General features: G+C 41.6%; 2 protein-coding genes across 3 annotated transcripts; one reads left to right on the plus strand and one right to left on the minus strand.

Annotated features, from left to right (window-relative positions):
- The first annotated feature begins 281 nt into the window (after positions 1-281).
- cep85 (centrosomal protein 85) lies at positions 282-13,893 on the plus strand. 2 transcript variants are annotated; one of them, XM_078253335.1, is made up of 14 exons: positions 282-567; positions 1,545-1,604; positions 1,711-1,842; positions 5,972-6,762; positions 8,695-8,825; positions 9,121-9,238; positions 9,344-9,529; positions 9,791-9,943; positions 10,026-10,180; positions 10,286-10,403; positions 11,242-11,292; positions 11,376-11,483; positions 11,627-11,870; positions 11,971-13,893. In XM_078253335.1, exons 2-14 carry the CDS (start codon positions 1,565-1,567, stop codon positions 12,132-12,134), a joined length of 2,391 nt encoding a protein of 796 aa, XP_078109461.1. In that variant the 5' UTR covers positions 282-567; positions 1,545-1,564; the 3' UTR covers positions 12,135-13,893. The 2 variants fall into 2 exon arrangements, with proteins under 2 accessions (XP_078109461.1, XP_078109462.1); XM_078253336.1 differs by lacking the exons at positions 282-567; positions 1,545-1,604; positions 1,711-1,842 and adding an exon at positions 5,076-5,325.
- ubxn11 (UBX domain protein 11) lies at positions 13,882-18,307 on the minus strand. Its single transcript, XM_078253337.1, has 14 exons — positions 18,237-18,307; positions 18,091-18,131; positions 17,188-17,310; positions 16,917-17,017; positions 16,799-16,844; positions 16,628-16,707; positions 16,447-16,552; positions 16,107-16,324; positions 15,935-16,012; positions 15,737-15,860; positions 15,533-15,636; positions 15,277-15,350; positions 14,514-14,663; positions 13,882-14,417 (listed from the first exon to the last, which is right to left on the minus strand). The coding sequence occupies exons 1-14, from the start codon at positions 18,305-18,307 to the stop codon at positions 14,285-14,287; spliced, it is 1,449 nt and encodes a 482-aa protein (XP_078109463.1). The 3' UTR covers positions 13,882-14,284.
- Positions 18,308-18,936: the final 629 nt, after the last annotated feature.

An 18,936-nucleotide genomic window follows, 5' to 3' on the forward strand; every position in this document is an offset into this window, starting at 1 on the left:
CCTATATACATACCATTCACCCGTTCGTATTCTGATTTAAAACTGTTTAACATGTTTTAAAACATTTGAACCCTGCGAAAGCCTTATTTTCTAGGTTATTCTAGACTACTCAAGGCATCTTTGTTAGGTTCGTTTGTTTTGTGTTACTGTAGTGTTTTTGGTCTTGTGGCAGAATGAACCTAGTCATCTCTTTTAATGCATCGGCAGCAACATTTCAAGAAGAGTCTAACGAACACCACTACACTAGTTTTTGGGCTGTAGTCTGCAAATGCAACCACTGCGGAGCGGGCGCATATATATTGCAGGCAGGAAATCCGCAAACGGTTTCTCAGACATAAAGCGTCATTGTTGAACGGGCGGCGCTGTGATATTAAACAAGCTGCCATTGTGACTTTGATGGGTCGTCTGCCATCAGAGGGATCCGTTCAGTTGCCTAGCGGAACTGGAACAACAGCAACAGCAACAGCAACAGCAGCAGCAGCAGCAGTGGATGCTACAGATTCGTCTTCGGTTGCCAGCCTCAAACCGAGATTTGTTACTGCGTTCTGTGTTCATGTGAAACAAAAGGTAAAGTAACATTTTTTCAGCGCATACAGCTAGCCCAGCTACAGTAATGTAAGCACGAAAGCTAACAAAGATTTGTAACGTTTATGTTCAGTAGCTAGGCAGTCGGACGTTGTGCTGCTAGCTAGCTTGTTTTAGACGGAAACGGATTTGTCATGGATTAGCTAACGTTACAATTGTCAACTGTGCAATGCATAACCTTAACAGTATAATACAATTGAACTTTGTGGCGAGGATATCATAAAGAAGCTGTCGCTTTAAAACAGCCTAAGTAGCTATAATTCTCGCATTTAGCTAGCTAGTATAACGTTGTAATATATTCAATTTAGCAATTAGTCACATTTAGCTGATAGCCCGCCTTGGCTGGTTAAGTGTTAGCAGTCATTTCCTTTATGAATTAGCTAGCTAGTTAAGAGGATTAGTTTGCAGCAACCAGGCTGCCTCTCACTGCTTGTATCCATCAGCAATCATTATATTTGCTTAACGTTACCACACGTACACCTTCCTGTAGCCTCTTAGGGATATACATGTTTGCGTAACACATTATGTAAAGCTAAGACATGTGCTCATGTTATTTTTGTTGCTACCCAGAACAGTCTGTCCAGGTTGTTGAGGGGCAGATGAGTTTGATAGGTGAGAAAATCAGTCAATAGCTAACAGCTGTTTAGGCTATGGACGTTCAGTTCATAATATACAGTATGCAAGAAAGGAGCTTTTGTTTAGAGGATATCTCCGTCTGTGGTTCATCACAAAGCCCTAGTTACCAGCCTCTGTCTCTGTTTTCCCAGTTAACTTAACTAAATCTGTAAGATTAGGTTTTCAAATATATAACTCTATAACTATATAACTCACCTACACTAAGATATTCCAAGCATTTGGCCAGTTTGATAATTTTCAAGTTAGTTGTGTAAACAACCTTGAAATATATATTTAAAGTTTCTGTACTGTATGAGAGTGTCATTTTTCCTTATCTCAATCAGGTGACATTGTCTTGTATGGAATGACAACTTCACACAGATATATTGAATCCAAACTAGCGGGTAAGTTGACACCCTGATGTCAAAATGCATACTGTGTGTCAGTCAGTTCTGCATGTGTTGACATACTCCTCTGTTGCCATTGTCCTGTTTCACAAATATACATTAGCTCGGTGTGCTGACATGGAGTGGCAGACACCAGCTGTGTCAGAGAAGTTCCAAAGCCGGTTTGGCTGCCGACCTGGAACATCGGACAGCGGGGACACTGGTCTTGGCACCTCAGCATCTGACAGCACAGAAGGTGATTAGCTTTGCTTGTTCTTCCTGTACCATGTATTGTGTAACTTTGTTTTGAAGTCTGTCTGTCAGTGATGGAGCTCTAGTTTGCACTCTATACAGCCAGAGGTGGGTGCTTCTTGTCAGCTTTACAGGATATCCGTGTTCTACAGCATAGTTGTTTGTCATTAAACTTTTATACTTTTTTTTTTTTTTTTTTAAATTGGTGTTAGCTTGAAAGTCATATAATGTAGAATTTGGTGAGAAGCCACACATGACCCTTAGACTCAACCACAACCCCTTCTTTGTGCTGAGGCTGAAAAGACTTTGTCTTCACGTTTGTGTTGGTGTTTCTTAGGCTATTTATAGAGTGAGAAAAATGTTCATGATCCACTGTGGGTGCTCAGGAGATTTGAAGAGGTAGATTAAAGTCCCAACCAAAAATGCCCCAAGGCTCTGCTGCACTACTCTGGTGTTATGGCTAATTGGGAGGATGTGGTGTTGGGATGCCAGGACTGGACAGTTAAATGGAAACATGACCTTGCCTGTGGGATTAAATGTCACACTAGTCAACAAGGGTTTTTTGTTTTGTTTTATATTATCATGATTTAAATGGGAATATCCCACTGGAGAAAATGTGAAATCTCACTGGAGATGAGGTGTGCGTATGTACTATATTTATACACATGTACACTGAGTGGAAAAAACAACATAGCATCGCAAAGGTTCCATGTAATGGCTGGTCAGCTGGGGTCGTTGGTCCCCTGTGCATCAGGAAACACTACAAAATAATAGACTGAAAAAACATCAGAAGTATAACAACACCGTAAGGTTTGCACTTCACAAAGCTGGTATTTAGGGCAGGGCTGCCAGTTGGAATCTATTCATTAAAAACTGCAAACCTGTCAGTGGTTTCCTGACATCAAGTTACATCTATGTATGTTTGCTTCCCTTAAGTGTCGGATACACTCGTGCGTGACACCCCACACGGGACTCTGTAGATGGCGTGCGCGTGCTACGAGCATGCACAGAGATGTTTATGCTCGACGCATTGTTCGTTGCAGTACACTCAAACAATATAATCTGTGAATAAGCAAGAAGTAGTAGAGAAGAAGAGAGCTCAAGTGAAGGAAAGCAGGCTGCCTGGCAACAGTGGTGAACATATCCATGGAAACTCCAATGTACCGTGAAACATTACAATGATCTACTCTAATCATTAACGTGACTGTCCTTTATCTCCAAATTGAAATGACTGTAACACTGTTAAGAACACTCTTTCCATAAAGCTGTGTTTTTTTTAATTTTTTTTTAAATTCTTTTTTTTAGCTTTGACAAAATAATCTCTCTGTTTTTCCCACACTCTGCAGAAAAATGTTTCTTCTTTTACAGTGTGGTGTCTCTCTTTGACATATTTAAGGCTCTTTGACTCTCTGTGGTGTGTACATAAAGAATCACACAGATGTTCGTAGAGGCGGACCTGCTCTTCCCAGCCGACCATGTTAAACTGAAAGAGCAGCGCGCAGTTACAAATATTCAGAGGTGTACAACCACGCGCCGCGGCAGCTTGCTGGAAACGACAGCCGTGGTGACGTCGTTTTATTGCGTGCGCACTTGCACCGGGAACACCACGGCTACCATAAACCTAGCTTTAGGTAGTCCTAAGGATACATTTTAAAGGGGAACTATGCAGTTTTTTTTAAGCTTAATTTACCTTAACTGAACAGCTTCGGAGTCATTGGAATTGTTGTATGAGTTTTTTCGAGTTGAATGGTGGTCGTCTCGCTCCCCCCTAGCGCCTATGAGTGGAAAAACCACCCTTGCAACTTTCGGCCGGCAGGCCGGCGGCCTCAGCATCAGGAAGTATCGCGTGATATCAGGTCTCGCGATGTAACATACGCCCATTCAGGAACCGGCTAACAAGGTAGCGATGGAGTTTTTCACACTATCATCATGGCTGAGCCGGCAAAAAAGAAACAGAAAGCTAGGAAAGCATTGTCGGAGGAACAGAGAAAGAGGAAACGGCAGACTGACCAAGCGAGGAGTCACGAGTAAACATAAGAGCTGCCAAATATCCATTCCGAAGCTGTAGGGGGAGCTGTATAGAGAAACCTGCGAGCAAAAAGCAAAAATCTCCCATAATCCCTCTGAACAAATGTGTATGGGTCCATTTTCTACACTTTTATTAGTCTATTTTATGCACACTGCATACATTGATTTGTGTTTTAGTGCTTCCAGTTACTAGATCTAAACCTGAAAGGGAAGGTGTAGAGAACTGCTAGTATGGTTAATAGACGCATATCTTCTACATTTTTCAAATAACTGAATATGCTTAATCTTGAGGTTTCCAGTGTTATTTTACAAGCCCTGAGCACACTGCTCATTGAGCTTGTAAGACAACATTCCTAGAAGGATTGAAGCTGCATTCAAGCAAATTGTAGCCCAGCTCCTCATTAGATTCCTTTATATTCATCAATTCTTAGGTTTGCATGATTTTTTTTTCCAACCCTGTGTGTGTGTTTTTGGATACATTTCCTTTTATAGCTGCTTTTTAAATGTAACAATAGATCTCGCTTGTTTAGTTACAACTGTTGAGCATGCTACTGGTACTTGCTTGTACAGCTTTATCCTGGCACTTAAACTGACAGCCGTGCCTAGCAACATGACAATTAGCCCCACATTTAGACACAATAATGACCTGTTGTAGATAATAGTGTAAATTCAAACGTTTTTTTTTTTTTTTAACAGTTTTAGAATAGAACCAGGCATTTTATTTTAAAAAAAAAAATAAGAATGGAACATTTTTTTTTTTTTAAGTTGAGTTGCTGAGTGTTTAAACCATTTAAAAAAAAAAAATTTTTTTTTAAAGCTGCCTGTATTTGTTATTATGTTATATACATAGAAATAACAATTTTAGGCAGCAATGTCTGTTCAGCAAACCTCGAGCAAATGTTCTTTTTACAGAGTAGTTTTGACTTGTTCTAGCCAGTCATGAATCAGTGGAGCCTGGAGGCTTCTTTTATATGTTTCACCTTCCTGGAAGCTTGATTATTTTCCTCTGTGATTGCAAAAAGTTTCTAGTTTAATGAAGTTGTGGTTTGAACTGGGCAGAAAAAAGTGTGTGTGTGTGATGTTAGAGTGGGAGGAGGCAAGGTGCTTAAATAAGCGGCACCCACAGTTCACCCTGTAACATGAGAGGTGGCCTATAAATACCCCTAACCTTTCCTGTGTATGCCTGTTTGTGTGTGTTTGCTCAGAGCTTGGTACAGGCTGTTTTGGCTGTTTGAGGACAATACAGTTTTGGGCAAAGGGCCTGCCTGCTGCGCTGCTGTCAGTCTTGGCTTCTTAGGTTGATTTGTCCAGAAATGCAGAGGACGGACTTTTGTTCTGATTTAAAGCGTTCTGCAGCTGTGCTCACCTGAGTTCAGCTGTAGAAAACATGCCACAGCTAATAACATGTTTGTTGCGTTCAGGTGAATGCCAGGTTTCCAGACTTCAACAGGTCTCTCAGGTTTGTAATGCTGTTGAAATCAGAGTTATGTAACTTATGTGTGTTGGGGCTTGTGGAGATGTCTGTAGGTTAGTTGTGGTGATCTTAGCTGCGTTCCTGAAGTTCTTTTTAAAGCATAATGTGATCTCTGAGGTTTCCAAATGAAAACCGTTAACATGTTTGTGCATGTTTTAATGGAGTGGATTTCGTGCTTCTCTTTGTTTGTTGTTAAGGGAATAATTAAAGAGTTTATGCTACTTGAAAAGGAAGACCCTTTAGTTGGCAGCTAACTGGATTATTGTTGTTTTACATGTACACTTGGTGGCATGTCAACTAACACAAGCGTTATCAATGCTTTACAGCAACATATGTTTTAGTTAATCATGTAATACAGAGCTTTTATTCTGCGCATTGGTTTAAATCTATTATAAGCCTATTCCCTGGGTTGAGTCAGTCTGAGCCAGTTAATTCTTTCAGTGGTGACACCTCATCATCAAAGTAGGCCACCCATAAACCCCGCTGCATCTACTTTACATCACTGACTGAAAATAGAGAAAATGGCCTGCAGTAGTGCTCTAGTTATTCTGCACTAATTTAGCAATCTGTATATTGAACAGTAAGAGAATAACAATGTCATTTCGAATGACTCTTCTTTTACTCTTTAAAGATTTCTGCAGTTCCAGCAGCAGCCCCCCTTTCCAGCCAATCCGCAGTCAGATCCCCATACCCACTGCACATGTCATGCCATCCACGGCCGGAGCCCCGGCCTCTAAGCCCCAGCCATGTGTCCAGGAGGACTCCCTGTTCTCTGTTGAGGGTCACAGGTCTTCCTCTGGCTCCAGAACCACAAGTGGCTCCACATCCAAGTCTTCCTCCCTCTCCAAATCAGCGTCTTCGCCCAACCTGGATGCTCAGGCTGGTGTGGGAGGCGATCATGTGGGGCCAAAGCCAGACTGCCTGAGCCGCTACCGCAGCCTTGTCAATGGGCTGGACCACTCGCTTTTCCCCTCAGATCTCACGCGGATGGATGAGGGCCAGAGGTTTGACACTCCTGCTGTGGAGCCTACGCTAAATCAGTCAGCCCTGTTGGGGGGGTTATGTCCTGATGTCAGACTCCGATTACAAATGACTGGGATTAGAGACACCCCAGACTGTGTGTCTGAGGCCTACAGAGGAAGCATGGAGCACAGCTTTAAGGTTCTGCCTGAAGCTAGGCCTGGGTTTCCTGGCACAGCAGAAACCTCTAATCAGAGGGGCAGTCAGCCTGGTGCAGCCGCATCCGCTGGAGTTTATGCAAACCCTCTCAGCCTGCAGACACAAGCTCTGCTGAGGGAGCATGCAGGCTCCAAGGGTTATGAGCCATTGCGGCAGGACAGATGTGGTGAACTGTCCAGTTGGCAGCAACAGCAACATAAGCAGCAACTGGAGAGTTTACGCCTGCAACTGGAACAAATGCAGGTAAGCATTTATCTTAGAAACTTCTACTACTCTAGAGGTAAATATACACAAACCTGGGGATGTAGAGTATTTTTATTTTATTTTATTCCCCCCCATAACTGTCACTGCTCTTTTTGGATCTTAGTAGACTTTAGTGTCACCTTTTCTCACAATATCTCCACTGGGTGGCAAAACAAACTTGTTTTTCTCTGAGGAAAACACCATGATGATGTAAACACCATTGGGGTGGACATGTGGGGCAGTCGGTTGTTTGTGGACATTGAAATCTGGCCAGAAATCTAGTTTCTGTCAACGTTGAGGGAAAAAAAACAAAAAACATTCCACTAAATAAAGCCCGAAGTCATATGGAAGGCTTGTCCTATTTTATGACAGGAATTGTCAAGTCAATCTGCAAAATCACAAGAACTTCAAAGGTTTAAAAAAACAAAGTGACATTTGTGACATGTTTAATTTAGAAAATCCTATGCTTGATCAATACTACAGCTTTCCTTTTGCAGTCTGTAAAAAAGCTCTTTACCCTTTCACAGTGTTTACAATGTTCCCCCTCCGTGGCAAATGCTGACTGAGTACCACTCTGGAGTGACTTCCTTGTGCTGTGTGCTGACACTTTACCACTTTAACTTTAATATTGTAAAGCAAAATCTGATTGGACCCATGCGGGGTTTTACTGTATGAAGTTTTAGTCATGATTATTATTCAAACATTGTCTTATAAACTAAATAATTGGCTGTTAAATATTTGAGGGGAGCATTTATTTAATTAATCATAGCGCTGAATGTATTCTTCAGGGCACCAGAAGACAGCGGCATTTGGCCGTGCTTTCAGTGTGTGTTGGAAAAAAGACTTTAAAGGTGGAATTACATTGTATTCTAATATGCGCTGCTTGATACTCATCAAGTGTTTTTATCTTTTGTTATAGCTGTTTGAAATTGACCATGTTGTTATTAGGGTTGCAAAGGGGTGGACATTTTCCGGTAAATTTCCGCAAACTTTCCATGGAAAGTTAAGCTGGGGAATTTTGGAAACATTCCAATTTGGAAACTTTCATGGGAATTAATGGAAATTATGGGAATTAATGGGAAATTGCGAGAATTAACTGGAAATGTTGGGTAATTCATACAAACTCCATCTTATACAAATATAAACATTTTGTTTTGTAATAAGCAGACAGGCATATACAGTGAATACAAATGTTGAGTTATTCGTCAGTAGAACTTTGATATTCTTTCATTGAACAACAAAAAAAAATGAATGTTGAATAAAATTAACATATTCCCTATATGCCCCCTCCCCCTCCCCAAAAGTCCCATTCAAGCAAACGTTGAGTTATTCGTCAGCAGAACTTTAATAGATTCCTTCATTGAACAACAATAAGCCAACAGGCATGCAGTACTGTCTTCAATCGGTCTTTAGTCAGCTTCAATCTGCTGTAGAATGTTGGATTCTAGAAATGATCTGTGCAGTGGGTGTGGCCTCAATAGCCCTGCAGTAGGCTAAGTAGTAGCCCAAACCATTGACCTTTTAGCTTAACATGTGAAGGTAGCTAGCATGCTGCCTTTGATTTACTATGATTATGGTTATATGCGTGCTAAGCTAACCATCAGCGCTGTCTATTGTTTCCAGCCTATCAAGAACAAGTATACAATTAACACACACAGGTTAATAGCAATGGGTTATTTATTACTTCCCAAAAAACAAAAAAAGAAAAAAAAAACTCCCGCATTTAAAAACTAAATGTTGGCAAGTATGTAGTAACCTATGCTGATTACTGCGTGCGTGCATGTCATTGACGAATATAGGGAGGACATTCAGCTGCTGTGCTGAGATAAAGTGTCAGCAGTATATAAATCTTGGCATCTCTCATCACTGCTGCATGTCAGCTCCACATGATGCAGCCCTAACTGTCACATGCTGTTTGTCTTTTTGTTACAGTTGATGAGTGCAGGAGTGGGTCAGTACCCATCTCTATACTCGACACCCGTTCACTCAGACTCTGGCAAATGGGACACTCTGGTCAAAGCCAGTGAGAGTCTGCTAAAAGAGAAGGAGCTCATTATTGAGAGGCAAGTGTTTCTGACATTCTGTGAAGGGAAGGGTAAGGGGATATTTGTATCACTATTTGATAATAATGATGCTTTGTGATACACTTCATCTTGACTTGATACTGTGGTATTGTACAATGTTAGTCTGTTTAAAGGATTTTATATTGTGGGAGAGAAATTTAGGATTTAAATATTTATGTTTGTCCCCTAACCCCAGGGGCTATACAGAGCTTTTAAAAGAGTTTTTTTCCCCACAATTTTGCTGACTTTATTGTTTTTCTTGTGTTGACGATGGTTGGACCGGGTCGTGATGCAGACAAAAGCAGCATATGACCCAGTTGGAGCAGCGTCTGAGAGAAAGCGAGCTGCAAGTCCATGGAGCCCTCCTGGGTCGAGGAGCTTCTTATGGGGATATGTGTATGCTGAGGCTACAGGTTAGTGAAGACGAGCACTAGCTCCTCCCACAACCAAACGCTGAGATCCATATTTACCATGAAGGACCTTCATTGAACCTGTAGTAACGCACGGTGGCTTTACAGGAGGCTCAGAGGGAGAATGCGTTCCTGAGGGCGCAGTTTACTGAGCGCACCGACTGTATTGTCATGGAGAAAGCGGAGGCAGAGCGCAGACTGGGGGCAGTCGAGGCTGAGACACGCCGACTAACTGACAGCCTGAAGGACACCTGTGAGAGACACGCAGAGGAGATGAAGAAACAGGAAGAGAGGGTTTGTGCTTGACTCACACATCTTCCTAACATACAGTACAGTGCTGCAAGCAAGCGAAGCACAAGTTCACTTACTCATTTTCACAGAGAAAGATGAAAGAAAAATGCTAAAGTGGCTTCCCTGAGGCCAACGTGTGACTGTTTGCAGGAACAGATTGCCACACATTCTCCCCTTGAGTTATGAATGGGTTTAACACCTCGCCTATTACTTGTTACTTTTTGAGCATATTATCCTACTTACCACATTTGCCTATTTGTGCAGATCCGCAGTCGAGACAAGCACATCAACAACCTGAAGAAGAAGTGTCAGAAGGAGACGGAGTTAAAGAGAGAGAACCAGCAGCGCATTGAGACTCTGGAGCGCTATCTAGCTGATCTGCCCACCCTGGAGGACTACCAGAGCCAGAACAAGCAGGTCAGGACAGTTCCGCTTACGTTTTATCCATTCTTACTGGGTCTGTTCGGCTTTACATGGACGTGTGTTTTTTTTGTATCAGCTAGTAGAGGCTGAACAGCAGGCGGCTCAGCTACAAGAGAAGGTACGAGAAGCGGAGGTCCGTCTAGAGACAACATGCTCACAACTACGGGAAAAAGACGCACAGCTGGAAGATCAGAAACGCAGGGAGAGAGAGCTGCTGACCACCATTACTGAGTAAGTACACACACTCCGACAACAATGTCACATCTTTTCAGTGGGCATGTTAATTCAAACCGTAAGAACTCTGCTCATGTTATATTCGCTGTTTGTCTTCATCAGTATGCAGCAGCGGGTACAGCAGGGGCTTGAGGATGGAGCAAGGTTGCCTTCCCTGGATATGGAGAAGCTCAGAGTAGAGAACAATGCCTTGAAAGAGGAGCAGCAAAGACACAAAAAGGTCTGTTGTTTGTCGTAGTTTTACTGTGTCTATGCTTGACCCCAAAGCATATGACTTCTGCTTCAAAAAGTCGATCTAGCTAAGTGAGCTGTGTGTGAGTGCAGTTTAAACCGTTGAAGTGTTCATTTCTCTGGAAGAATGTGTCTGTATGTTGTGGTTAAAACTTGTGTGTGTGTGTGTGTGTGTGTGTGTGTGTGTGTGAAAAAAAAAAAAAATGCTTCTGGTCGTAAACGCACACACACACTCGTAAGTCCTCCTAAGGCCCATTCACAATTTGCCACGTCAGTGAGGCAAACGTACAGAAGCACGCATACATACATGCACGAGACACAGATTTATACAAACACACAGATGTTCTGGCACACACAACACACACACAGGTTTGTGGCACTATCTTTGTGGGGACCCATCATTGACATAATGCATTCCCTAGCTCCTTACCCTAACCTTAACCATCACAACTAAATGCCTAACCTTAACCCTTACCCTCAACCTAACCATAACCTAATTCCATCCCTAATCCTAAAACCAAGTCTTAACCCTCAAACAGCCCTTTTGAAGTTGTGGGGTCCAGCATTTTGACCCCACAAAGCTGTCGGTACCCCACAAGTATACTGTATTCCTGGTTTTTGGACCCCACGAATATAGTTAAACAAACACACAAACGCGCACACTCTCTCACACTCTATTGGACTATTTCCATGAAGCTTAGGTCACGACCTCCCAGTCCTACAGAACAGGGTGGGGAAAGAGTGATGTAATTTGATCTTAAAAATGAAAGGAATAGGAGTTGACTTTTGCATTATGTTGTTTTAAACCTTGGCTCTTCTCTTTGCAGGTCATTGAGAAGCAGCACCGAATGATGGAACAGCTTGGCTCCCAGATCCAGGTTTTTATCGCTTCACAATTAGTCTAAATTATTGGTTTGTTTGTAGTCTCTTAACATGTGTTATTCATTGTTTGTGTCTGCAGGCTTTGGAGGAGCAGATATCTCAGGAAGCGAGCAGCTCTCAGGCTCTCAGAGAAGATGTGTTGGCCAAAGAGCAGAACGTGTTAGAGCTCCACACAGCCTTGAAGGAGGTGAGATAGAAGACTAATCCAAAAAAACAAATCTGTCTTAATGTGGTATGTATGCTGGGAACCTGTGAATCCTTTTGTAAACCTGTTCACAAAGTGCCTGACACTTTGACTGGATAATTCTAATCCTGACTGCTGCGTTTCAGCTGTCGGCACAGAACCAGGAGCTGATGGAGCAGAATATGACCCTGCAGGAGCGAATGAGTGATCCAGAGCAGAGGGGCACTACCCAGGCCTCCTCTACCCTGCAGCCAGCTGGGGCTCGTCTCACACAGAGCCTCCATGTAGAGATTGCCTCCTGCCTCCATGACCTGCGCTCCCTGTGCAGCATTCTGACCCAGAGAGCTCAGGGACAGGACCCCAACCTCTCCCTGCTGCTTGGCCTCACATGTAAGCACTGCTTCAATTTGACTCTTTAAAATGTAATAAATGGTTTCAGGTTATAGTGTTGTGAGATATTAAGGTGTCGTGTCATGTTTTGGTTTTCCAGCTCCCCCACCAGTGGCAGAGCAGGATGAGGACTGGATGAGTCCAGAGGTGCTGCAGAAGAAGCTGGTTGAAGCTCAACAGCTCCGTCGGGATGTCGAGGAACTGCGCAATGTAATACTGGACCGGTACGCGCAGGACATGGGAGAAAACTGCATCACCCAGTAACCCTGCCAACCAGGTGATGGGAGGAAACTTATGAAAGCCCCACTTCACCGCTGAAGCATCTAAAATGTCTTTCATGACTAGTTACTGAATGTCAGAAAGAGGACTGGCGATCTTTCTTAAAACGAGGACAGAGGAAAGCCCAAATGGTTTAGCTTCTACTTCTCTTGACTGACTGTACGTTGATTCTCGAGCTGAGTTCATCTATTTCAGTCCAGGGGCTAACGGAAAATAACTTACCTCTAATACTTGATCCTTACGCAACAAGTGTGTGTGTGTTTTTTTTTAATTAATGACATTAATACTGTCAATTACCAAACAGTCTTATAGTTCTTGTTCAACTTTAGTCGATAACTATTTGTGTAGAAGTCCCACAAATATAATTTATATCATTTTTAATTTCCCTCTCGAGGGGAATTATCCAAGAGGTGGTTGACAATCAACTGAAACTATTTTAACCTGTGCTTGTAACCGAATTCACAAGTAAATGTTACTAACATGCCATTATTTAAAATGGTGAACACTGTAACATAAGACTCTGCTGTGAGGTATAAGACTTGATACTGAAGGGTTCAATACCAAATCAGCTACACACACCAACAGGCCTCCAACCGTTTGATTACCAAAGAAACTCTGGTCGAAGCAGTTGTGCAGGTCTGTGAATGTTTGTGAATGCTTCTCTCTGCTGCAGGCCTTGTTCTGAACGAATACCAACATGTGCCTTTCTGTCACGTTTGCAACCACAATGCTAAATTAATTTTAGACCAACCACAAAGGGCTGTTTGCAGCTGACTCTTCCAATATGACCTTTCTCTCAGCGTATCAACCAGTGGGATAGTCAATACATTCCCTGACTCTGAATGTAACAGAAACCCTCTGGGCCACATCACCGAGCGCGTGGAGGCCCCTACACTGTTTTTGTTCCCGGTAGATTGATGAAGTGAGTTGAAACTCTTCAGTCTGGGAGATCTTTGTAGAATCTGCTCCGTGTCAATGAATAACGTCAGTTTACTGTACATTTCAGGTTGATAATGGAAGACTCGCATTCGACAGAGTGGTTAACTGTTTGATACATTTATGACTAAGAAACAGTATTAATCTTTAGTATTATTTATTTCTTATTGTTTGCATTGACAACTCATTGGGAAAGCCTCCTAATGGTTTGCTGTAATAATGTGCTAATTTGTTTGAGTAAATGTGTAAAGGTCCCATGAAGTGGCTTTCAGATTGTAATTTTCTCCTGTGGTTTGATGCGTTTCATATTCGATAAGATGTTTGGGCTGATGGGACGTGATAGGAAAGATTCACCTTCTTCAGGTAGAAGAGGAACATGTTTTAATCAGACGCGATGACGATGGGAGGGGTTGGCTGGATCACCCCAAAATCCCCAATCACATTGTACTGAATGGAGTTTTATGTTTGCCCCGAGTGCAGGATAAGCCATTTAAAAAAAAAAAAATAATAATAATAATAGGTGTGAGACACAGGAAGAAAAAGGGATTTTAATATAAATATATGCAACAATGTCTGTTTTTTTGACAAATAATATACAGAAAACACACCCAGGGACACACAAGCCATTTTTTATTTCATGGGACCTTTTTCAAAACTTAAGTAGCACAAGATTTATCTTTGGAAAGTCAGGCTCCGCATGCCTTAACATCTCAAATGTTTTGCGAAAGGGAAAAAGATGTTTATATTTTCATACTTTTGTCCTTGTTTGTATTTGCATATTTTAGAAATAAAGATTTTCAACATTTAATTTGTTTATTTCATTTTGATACAGTATATTCATCCCTTCTGTGCAGAAAGCCACGAGTACTAGCTTTCAATAGCTTGGGATGCAGCGATTCGATATGCCGGATTGGTATCGGCCGTAAAATGTATCTTATTAAGCCGATCAGGTATCGACCATTAAAATGTAATGTTTCCGCTATCAGTTACATTCATTCAGTCACGGTGGACCACCAACTCCGTTTTTAGAGGCACAGCAATCCCTGCCCTCATCTTACGTAACATAAAAATGATCCCGGTCAGGGTCCTGGTATTGTGCATGCCAGTTATTAGTAACAGCTGTGCTTTTCCTACTATGACGAGTCAAAATGTGTGCTGTGAAGAAGGCTGACGCCTAACCTTTTTATAAAAAGTTCATTTTATTGTTGCCTCTTTCGCAGCAGCAGAGTAACATTAGTTGTTAGTCCACATGACTGGAGCGTCTGGCGGTCATCGTCGTAGCAGCACTGTGGGTAAGCACTGATGATGTCGTAACCAGGAAGATCACCCCCTCTGTAATGCAAGAAATGCAAGCAACCAGTGTCACGTATTGTGAAGACCGAAGCTAACAGAAAGATACTTAGTCAGCGCAGGAGGACGTTGTCTTACCTGTGTTTGTCCAGATGTTGCCGCAGGTGGCCGATTGTTTCTGAGAAGCCCATTTTCAGCATGTAAGTATGATTCCCATCTTCTGACTTCACTTTGAGTGTGATGACATCACGGGCAGATGAAGGCCTGTCAGGGCTGATCGTCCGCAGTCTAGTGACCGTAAACAACCAATGTAATATTCATTACATAGTGTAACCCAGCTGCAGTGTGAAAGGCCTAACATTCAGAACATAATATAATAATAACGGCTCCTCTAGGAGATCCCAGATCACAAGCTAACAAGTGCTGGCTGTCCATGGTGACCTGCCCTATTTTTCAGACCAGTGCATACAGTAATCTCCACAATCTTGACAATCAGCCGTTGCGGCCAAATCAGTATTTAATCAGCCTTTACATCATGTAGTGTGTTTTTGGATTTAGTAATTCCTTTAACCCAATAAACCCTGTTTTCCTTGTAATTTCTACACGATGGATGATGATTTGAACACTGTTTGACAGCATCATATATACTGTATGTCTTGTATCTTACACTGAGTGTAAACCCAAGATTCAATATTTTGCATGGCCCTACCTTTAGATCACATGGAAATATTCTAGATCTGTGCATCATTTGATAGTTTACGCAAAATTCATCCTGACCTATTTTGTATCTTTAAAGTATCCTCCGTCAGTTTAGGAAACTAATTATGTATCACAATTGATGGTATAAAAAAAAAAACATATCAGTGTGCTTGCATAATGGATGACAAAAAAAATTGAATACCTCTTTTTTATCACTTGCAGTGCCGGCGTGTCTATGAGGATCACTGAGTTGCTTCTCTGGGCATCAGATGAATCCTAGTGAAAGTACTTGTTAGATAATAATGAGCATACTTAGGTAAGTGTACATTCAGCACAAGCACAGACAAGATAGTCCACTATAGTGATCATCTGCTAAATGCACAAGACCTGCGGGTACAAATGCTTATGGTAAGTAGGTATTCTTGGAATGAGGTGGATCCTCTCTGCTTGCTGCTCACCAGCAGGGCAGCCCTCACCGACTCCCTGATATCAATCACACGACCAGCCTTCACTACCACCTTTGGTAACTTGCTCAGGAACCGATCCATGCTCAACTTCTTGCCTATGACCAAAAGAAAACGCAAGAATAACAATGAATACTGAGGAGTTCCGCCTCAGGTCCGACTTCTGGTTGTATCGGTGTGATGTTTTGCAGAACAGACCAGGTAATTGAGAGCTGACGGCATTTAATGATTCATCTTTCTTCTCACGAACAGCTTGTCCTTCGCCAGGAAACTTATTCCACGGTAGCCTGGAGATGAAATCCTCATCTCGCCTGTCATGAACCTGCACCAAAAAAATTCTAAGAATTAGCAAAGTTGCACATACGTACATTTGCTCACAGACAAATAGACACACACCTCAAAAGGCACACCATCTGGAAATCTTTCTTGAAGCTCAGATGGAAAATACCCGTCCATCAGATCTTGCATGCACCGCTGCAAAGACCAAAGAAAGAGGATTTGAGCCACCAAAGAATCCATGGTTCGAGTATTTCATTCATTCCTGTGCAACTTTAGTTAGTAAGCTAACCTGGGTGCTGTGCTCCTGATAAGAGCGGAAAGGACCATCAAACATGACAATGCCGTTGCTATAGAGACTCAGTTGAATAGGATCCTTTTTTGCCAACTGTCCCCTAGTGGCTGTCGACTGCACAAAACACTCTCCCTCCCCTGCCAGGATGTTCAGCTCCTTGATCCTCTGCAGCACCAGGTCAAAGTTCATGTGGAAGCTCCTGATCACAGAGCCATCTTGCAAAGGAAAGATAGCCAACATGTTAGGTATCATTTTAGATAGATGGTACAGTGATATTATTGCTCTTTGTAAGGTAAATGTCTCAGAAGCCTGTAAAATGACGGCAGATGGAAACTACCTGGCTGCCAGAGGCCTCTCTCTAAGTTACGTGGCTGCTCCCTTTCAGCAGAGTCACTGCTCTCCCCCTCTCCCACCCAGATCAAACCATAGTCATTCAGAAAGCTCTGCGAGGTAGGGATCAGAAGAATTCAGTATGGTGTAATCACATGTTAATGAAATGTATTATTAAGTCAACTTACATCCATTTCACGCACTTGATTCTGCAGTTGTTGGCACCTTCTTTTAAGACCGTCTCTGCCACTCAGATCATGGGTACTCTCTAAATCCACACACAGCCCAGATGTAGTCAAAAATCAAACCCTTTATTTAGAAATGAAATCTAAATCCAAACAAATATCTGTTGATGTTACCTGATGTATTCAGAAGTTTGTTCTCCAAGACTGAAATCCTTGTATCCTTTAAGAAGACACTTAAAGTGAGTTTGACATGTTTGAAAGATGTTTGTTTTGTATTTTGCTGTGATTTCACCTTGCGCTTGATCTCCTGTGCTTGGCTCTTCACTGTTTTCTCCAGCAGGCTCAATCGCTGCATCATGGCAGACATTAGCTCAAAGTCGCTTGGTGGAGCACCTAAATATCAGGGTCTTAAAGTACGTGAAAGCATACGTTGCCCTCTTAAATATATATACACTGTATATATATTTGATATAGTAAGCTAAAAGATTCAGTTTGTGTACCAATAAATAAAAAGAAGATATACTTGGCTTTGGAATAAACAAAAACTTTGTATTTCCTCATACCTTTCTTCAATGGGGCTTTTGACTTTGAAGTGGCGGCATCCTTAGCTGGAGTGTGAGAGGTCAGGGGAGGATTTCGATCAGAGGATTCATCATCGTCATCATCAGCCAATGCAGCCTGAAATTCTGGCAGAAAAAAATCCCAAAATGTGAAAGTCCAAAATCTGTTTGTCAGAGTAGTGTGATAACAAGTAGTGGAATGTAACGTATAGTACAAACAAAACATATGAAGACCTTATTCAATCCATCAATAAGAGCTTTTTTCTTGTCTAAAATATATATATATATATATATATATATATATATATATATATATATATATATATATATATATATATATATATATATATATATATATATATATATACACTACCAGTCAAAAGTTTGGGGTCACTTAGAAATTTCCATTCCACTCCATTACAGACAGAATACCAGCTGAGATCAGTTGCATTGTTTTTTTAATCAGGGAAGCAGTTTTCAGATTACATTATGTACTTACATAATTGCAAAAGGGTTGTCGACTGTTGTAGAAAGAAGTGGCTGATCTTTAATGCAATATCTACATTGCCCATTATCAGCAACCATTCATCCAATGTTCCAAAGGCACATTCTGTTTACTAATCTGATATCATTTACCTGATATCATTTACCTGATACCATCCCAATCTGATACCATATCATTGATACCATATCATTGAACCCTTTATTATTATTATATATATATATATATATATATATATATATATATATATATATTATATACATATATTACATACTTTTAATTTACTTAATTTCCACAGTGTGCTATTAGTGCTTTAACTTTAAGTAAAGGATCAGCTTCCTCCACTGGTGATAAGTGTTGTTTCAGTGACTTGTGTTTAGTATAAGATTGGACTAGAAACCTACCTTTTAACAGATTCCTCCTGAAAGGCACGCTTTGTCTGCCCCTGCAGGTCAAAAAAACGTTTAATGTATAAATGTTTACTGTATGAGCTCTTCACAGTTGCACCCTAGCGATAGCACTTGGATGTTTCCCAGTGAATATAACCTACCATTGCTCATTCAGAGGGCCCTGCAGTGGAGTGCGCCTCGTTTTCTTCAGCATCGACAAAGGTGAGCTCATTTTACCCAAGTCAGGATAGGCACTGCAAGTAAAGTCCTAAGAATAAATATCCCAAACTAGCTCGAGTATTAACAGGCGCCTCTTCACAGGGTGACCTGAGCTTTTTCCAGTTTGTTTAGAGTCCGTTGTTATTAGCAACGCAGAGCGTGCAGCTGATATTGTAGAATGACGCGATGGCTGGGTACTTCCTATTTCATCCGCAGGAGGTCGCTGTTACTATCACACTGTTTGTCTGTCGCACACGAACACACACACACACACACACACACACACACACACACACACACACACACACACACACACACACACACACACACACACACACACACACACACACACACAGAAAACAAAGCTGTTGATGTTTTTGATCCTTCATTCATCAGTTATGTAGCCTACACATGGGTTGCAGGCCGGCGACATCACACATATGCGTGTAAACATATGCGTTTTATTTTGCGTTGTTAGCTGGCTCGTTTTTTTTTGCATGAAACAAGAAAAAACAAGCAGAAAAAGGCCTAAATACAATTCCAATGGGACCAACTGATGAAATGAATAATGTTTAGCCTATCTAGTATGTTTTTTTGTGCTTTTGAAAATGTATCTTGATATCCAAACGCTCATTAAAGTCT

The sequence above is a fragment of the Sander vitreus genome, chromosome 6 (assembly GCF_031162955.1).
Source record: "Sander vitreus isolate 19-12246 chromosome 6, sanVit1, whole genome shotgun sequence".
Classification (NCBI taxonomy): Eukaryota; Metazoa; Chordata; class Actinopteri; order Perciformes; family Percidae; genus Sander; species Sander vitreus.

Bases quoted from the DNA above. Each gene is read 5' to 3' on its own strand.
- cep85 (XM_078253335.1), top strand. From the start codon at position 1,565: ATGACAACTTCACACAGATATATTGAATCCAAACTAGCGG. The intron at 9,944-10,025 runs GTCAGGACAGTT...TTTTTGTATCAG, and splicing joins ACCAGAGCCAGAACAAGCAG to CTAGTAGAGGCTGAACAGCA. The intron at 11,293-11,375 runs GTTTTTATCGCT...TTGTGTCTGCAG, and splicing joins AGCTTGGCTCCCAGATCCAG to GCTTTGGAGGAGCAGATATC.
- ubxn11 (XM_078253337.1), bottom strand. From the start codon at position 18,307: ATGAGCTCACCTTTGTCGATGCTGAAGAAAACGAGGCGCACTCCACTG. The intron at 17,311-18,090 runs GTAGGTTTCTAG...TTTTTCTGCCAG, and splicing joins CAGGAGGAATCTGTTAAAAG to AATTTCAGGCTGCATTGGCT. The intron at 16,708-16,798 runs GTAACATCAACA...GTGTGGATTTAG, and splicing joins CAAACTTCTGAATACATCAG to AGAGTACCCATGATCTGAGT.